The sequence below is a fragment of the Lucilia sericata genome, unplaced genomic scaffold (genome assembly GCF_015586225.1).
Source record: "Lucilia sericata isolate MDLA Ls3-8-SP2 unplaced genomic scaffold, ASM1558622v1 Contig001525F_arrow, whole genome shotgun sequence".
Classification (NCBI taxonomy): domain Eukaryota; kingdom Metazoa; phylum Arthropoda; class Insecta; order Diptera; family Calliphoridae; genus Lucilia; species Lucilia sericata.
This window is the reverse complement of record NW_023995450.1, coordinates 17,841-23,908: the sequence shown is the minus strand read 5'-3', so window position 1 is coordinate 23,908 and position 6,068 is coordinate 17,841. Positions and strand designations below refer to the sequence as shown.

Here is a 6,068-nt window from a genome sequence, read left to right as displayed (position 1 = left end):
GTGCATACAATTGACCAAATATGGACCGATCGTGAACAAATTTTATGGTGTGATTTATGTATATAAGAGCAATATTTGTGCTAAATGTATCGATATCAATATTTAGTAATGAGTTATGTGCGTTTAAGTAATTTTCGGAAATGAACCTTGTATGGGAGCAATGACCAATTATGGACCGATCAGAAAAAAATTTCACAGTAAAATTTCTGTATATAAGAGCAATACTTGTACCAAATTTTATATGGATATATTAATTTAGTAATGAGTTGTATGGGAGCTATGACTAATAAAGGACCGATCGGAAAACAATTTCACAGTAACATTTCTGTATATAAGAACAATGCTTGTACCAAATTTTATATGGATATCACTATTTGGTAATGAGTTATGTGCGTTTAAGTGATTTTCGGGAGGGGACCTTGTATGGGAGCTATGACCAATTATGGACCGATCGGAAAAAAATTCTACACTAACATTTCTGTATATAACAGCAATACTTGTACCAAATTATATGGATATCTTAATTTAGTAATGAGTTATGCGTGTTTAAGTGATTTTCGGGTGGACCTTGTATGGGAGCTATGTCCAATTATAGACCGATCCTGAAAATTTTTTCTTTGAATGAATTCTATTCTCATAACATTTTAACTTGTAAAATTTTTTTCCGGGAATATGTATTTTGTATGGGAGGTATATAAAATTGTGGGCCGATTCTGCCAATTTTCAGCAGCAGTCAAGCCCTTGTGCAGAAACAAATGTATGATGATTTTCATGCAATTATCTTACATAGTTTTCGTGAAAATTACGTCGGAATGTGTAAAAAATTTTGTTCGGAGTTGTTTTAAATTTTGATTCATAACTTTTCCCGATGTGAACCGATTTTGCTCATTTTCAATACCAAACTGCCTAGGACAATAGTAAATATTTTGGATGAATTTCGTTAATTTTTGTTGCTTCGTATTAACGTGAAAATGTTTTATACAGACAGACGGACGAACGGACAGACGGACATAGCTAGATCGACTCAGAATTTCATAAGGTCCAAGAATATATATATATATATATAAAAAATTCAAAAAGTATCAACTGAAGAACGAAAAAGTGACAAAAGGTTTAGTCTTTTAAATGTTCATTCCATCCTATAGTTTAGAAAATCAAAAAGTATCATTTGAATGACGAAAAAGTACGAGAAACTTCCTATTTATGAATTGTGTAATTCAATCAGTATAGTTCAATATTATAATACGTTCAAAAAGTAACAGTAAATGTACCATAAAAAAAACACTCATAAGTTTTAGTTCCATTACGCAATATGTCAATATTGCATAAAAACCAAAAAGTACCAGTTGAAGAACAAAAAAGTACCAAAAATTCTTTCCTACAGGACTCTGAACGATTTTATGTTTCTAGGTTTAATATTATAGTAAATTCAAAAAGTACCTTTTAAAGAACGAAAAAGCACAAAAGTCCCATTTTACAGGGCTCTACATGATTAATTTTATGTTTCTGTGTTCAATATTAAAGTAAACTCAAAAAGTAGCAGTTAAAAACGAAAATTAACAAAATATAGTACTTGGTACCAGAGTTGCAAATAACATCCCACTATTTAATTTTTAAAACTAAAAATTCATTTCTTTTTAATTTCTCACTTTTTCCCATTCCTGCTTAATTTTCCAAACAAAATTTTTCATCCCTGATTTTGATACTCGTTTTGTGTAAGCATACACAAAAAATTTAATTTTGATGAAATTTTCAGAGGTTGTCTGAGATTTTAGCTCATATCTCCGTTATTTATGGACCGATTTGCTGATGATGCTGATTTTAAATAGGAAACTTCTCGAAAGCATGTCTGATAGAATTGTTGAAAATTTACCCTTCTCACGAAGGGTATAATTACAGATATAATAATAGTTTTATTAAGATTCTTACTAATCAATTACGAATATATATTTTTATTCATATATATAAAAACTGGTTTCAGAACCATTTTATAGAACAAACTAGATCAGTTTTAAATATGGCCAAAAACGATTGTTGCATGGTTTTTCACAGTGTTTTTTTAATAATGCTTAATTTTATTTTCTCTGTTTTTATCTTTTGCTCTTAACATTATTTGTGAAGATTTATAGGAGAATAATATATCATCATAAGAACCCCAAGTAATACCAATGCCTCTTTCACTTTCCGTCAGATTAGGACAATGTCTGTAGGGTCCATTGAGATTGCTAAAACAAATAAAAAGTGAAAGATATTTAAAATACTACTAGGAAATACTAGTTAAATTTAACTTTTATTACCTAGTCATACAATGATAATACCACCAGGCACCCTTGAACCATTCAGCACAATTTCCTTCATCGGCATAATCGTTATCACTGTCTTTGGTAGAGAAAAACATGTTCAAATGCAACCTTAAATAGTTGCCCAGTGTGCCACTATATTTTCCCAATTTCAGCAAACGATATCGATCCGTTTCATTACTAATCAAAAAGTGATCATAATGGGCGTATTTTGTAATGCCGTCAAAGTTTTCCAATAGCACGAGCAGTTCATGATCTCTGTCATTGGTAAGTTCGTGAATTTTATCGAGTCCTACAAAAAATTCCCCTCCCACATCATTGCCAAATCCATTCTTGTACTCTGTCCAATTTCTATAGAAATCTACAGAACCATCATGACGCTTCTGGACAATAATCCACAAATCATCATAGAGACTGTATTCGTTTTCCGTATCACTATCATCGGCCTGTAGAGCGGCGAGGCGTTTGTTAAGGTTAATATTTTGTTTTTTAAGGATTTCTTTGATATTTTCGACTTCGGCAGTTAATGTTTCGATATTATTGTCGATTCTAAAAAATAATAAAACACACATAAGTATAATAATCTTATATACCCTTGTCATAACATATCTATATTAATATTAGCATCAGTGTGATTTTTGGACTTTAATTGGGACTTGGGTTAATTGTGGACCGAACTCTTTAGAACTCGAGAAAGTGATTTACTATGTCTCATAACAATTGATTTTTAAACGATTTGTTGAAAAATGTGACTTTCCCTAACAGATGTTATATGGAAAAAAATTCCTATCATAGATACAAGCCGAAGCAAAATGATTGACGGCTCGCTATAAAATATACCGGCGAGCTGCCGTTTTGAGCCGAGTCGGCTTGTATCTCTGGGATAGAGTCAATTATGGACCTAGTCTTATAAAAATAAAAAAGTTCTTCATTTTAAATGTCATAACTTCTTGTATTTGTATTTTTACAAGTAGTAGTTATTACATCTGTCATGGTTAAAGGGGCAATCAAGAGCTTTGCTCCCTATAAAGCTGCAGGGCCGGATGGCATTTTCCCGGACTAGTTTCCGTACATCTGCCTCAGATATGCACTGCATGCTTTAAATTAACATATACCCCAGTTAAGTGGCAGGATGCAAGGGTAATATTTGTACTCAAACCAGGGAAACCTAGCTTTGCGACACCTAAGTCCGATCGGCCGATAAGTCTTACGTCCTTTCTACTTAAACCTTGAAACGGATAGTCGATAGTATGGTTAAACGCAGTATACCAGACAAGGATCTTAAATATAAGCAGCATGCTTATGTAAAGGGACCATCGGTGGAAACCGCTTTAAACAAAGTTGTCCACTACATAGGTGAATCCTTCGATAGGAAACTGTATACCCTGGCGGTATGAATTGACATCAAAGGCGCCTTCAATAACATGCATACTGAAACTCTTATCGGATCCCTAGACCAGTTTTATGTTGACCGGGTGCTCTGCAACTGGATCAACATGCTAAAGGACAGATGGATAAGCTGCGAGATGCGTAGATGAATTTCTACGTATACTGAACCCTGCTTCTTGGGCAAGAAGATACTGGTGACAGACAAAGTTAAGTACTTAGATGTAATCCTTGATCAGAAATTAAAGTGGAGATACCACATAGAGGATAGGATCAACAAGGCACATCGGTGCTGGACGATATGTAGGAGAACAATAGGCATGAAATGCATTTCATGCCATGGGGTCTTATTCCTAATATGACAAATTGGCTTTATAAACGTGTAATCAACCAAGACTCTGGAAACGTTGCTAGATATTCCAGCAATTGAAACATATTTTAGATATGAGGGGGCTCTTACAGCCGAACGGCTCTTTATTTTAGGCGAACTGGCCAAAAGCGGTTATAAAACACGTCATCATTGTATACTGGACATATTGGAAGGTTATACACAATCATCAGACGTGCCTGATCGCATACCGGACACAGAATATGTCAGAAACTTTGAAACGTTTATCTCAGATATAATGTCTTGGTCAAGCATTAGAAAAAATACCAGTAGGAATCCGTTGCTACACGGATGGCTCTAAATTGAGGGACAAAGTGGGCCTGGTGTTCTATATTGAAGACCCAGAAACAGTAATATACCACCGTTTACCTAATCATAATACAAGCTTCCAGGCAGAAGTCCGATCAATAATGGAATGTGTAAATTTGATTAGAATAAATATGGCGCGACAGCCAGAAGGCAATTAGGGCGATATCAGGTGATAGAATTAAATCTAAGACCGTATTGGATTGTAAGAAAGCTTTAACTGAATATTCTCCTAGAGGTAAGGTTTGCATCATCAAAAGGGCGAATGTAATAGTTTTAAGGGTAAGGGAGCTAGAGGTAGTTAACCTTACAAACGCAAAACCATTCGACGGAACAAAAGCTGAATTAAAAAATATGGGTGAGTGAATCCCGTAAGTCCTCTTGGAATAATAAAACGGTAGGTAGAACCACAAAGATCTTATGGGGTGACCCTGATAAGAGCATGACGAGAAATCTCCTCAAAATGAGCAAGTCCGAAGTTAGTATTACGGTACGTATTCTGAGTGGACATACAGGATTTGGACATGTGGATTCAGACGAATGTAGAGCATGTGGAGAGGACAGTGGAACTCTTGAGCACTTTCTTTGCCACTGTCAGGCATTCGTCGAAGTTAGATCCAAGTATCTTGGAAGTAATATTATTCCGGAAATAACATTCCTGACTAACACTGATTGGAAAATTCTTAGGAATTACGTCCAGGAAACTGAGTTTTTGAACACAACGCACAACAGGCCCAATAGTGGCCTAGGTGTATTTCTTCGGATTTGATGTAATACATATACATCATCCTATTAACCTAACCTAACGTAATCTATTTAATCAACCAAAGGGTGATATCCGGAAGACGATCTTGCCTCAAATTTGAGAGCGTAAATAATTTCTTTGAATTAATCATTATTATCGGATTCTTATGACTTCTCGGTTTTCAATAGATACACAGAGGGACAAAGAGATTGTCACAGAATATAATATGGACCCAGAATACATACTTTGAGTTTCTTCGAATGTAATGACAAAATAAGAAAATATTTTTTGACAGTGGGCCATATTTCAAGTTTGTATTATTTGTTCTACGAATCCTAGGGAACTCCTAAAAATCTTAAATTAATATCAAAACAACTCCGGAGAATAAATTTCATAATTCTAATAATTTACAATTTGACTTACCTTTTATTAAGTTCCTGAAGATAATGTGTGGTATTACGATTACCTTCTATAATCATTCTTAACTCAGCGAAGAATGAATCCATTCTTAGAAGACTTGCATGTTTGCACTCGTTCTAGAAAATTTTTTAGAGAAAATTTGTCTTGAACAAGTCTTTTCTTTAATAAAATCATTGCACTTACATTATCACAAACTAATAGATCAGCATTTAATAGTTTTAATAATAAACAAATTTGAATGATGATTATTTTGAAAAAATACATTCCGATTGTTCAGATAGACGTGCACTTTGAAGTCGTGTTACTCTATAAGTGATTAGTTAGTTATTAATTGTTATTTAAATTTAATATATTTTTAAATCTTATCAATATATTGTAATTATTATTTTATTATGTGTTTACTGTGGGAATTATAGATTAGAATCAAGGTTTATTTATGAAACGAAACTATAAATAAATCTCACGATGTGATAAGTCTTAATTGTTGAAACGTACTAGTCCCATGACTAGTTCTAATGAGACA

The 6,068-nt window shown here is 33.7% G+C and overlaps 1 protein-coding gene across 1 annotated transcript; it reads right to left on the bottom strand.

Annotated features, from left to right (window-relative positions):
* Positions 1-1,926: 1,926 nt before the first annotated feature.
* LOC119611752 (ficolin-2-like) lies at positions 1,927-5,866 on the bottom strand. The gene is made up of 4 exons (XM_037967432.1): positions 5,729-5,866; positions 5,549-5,661; positions 2,298-2,849; positions 1,927-2,225 (listed from the first exon to the last, which is right to left on the bottom strand). The coding sequence occupies exons 1-4, from the start codon at positions 5,807-5,809 to the stop codon at positions 2,060-2,062; spliced, it is 912 nt and encodes a 303-aa protein (XP_037823360.1). The 5' UTR covers positions 5,810-5,866; the 3' UTR covers positions 1,927-2,059.
* Between the last annotated feature and the right edge of the window lie 202 nt (positions 5,867-6,068).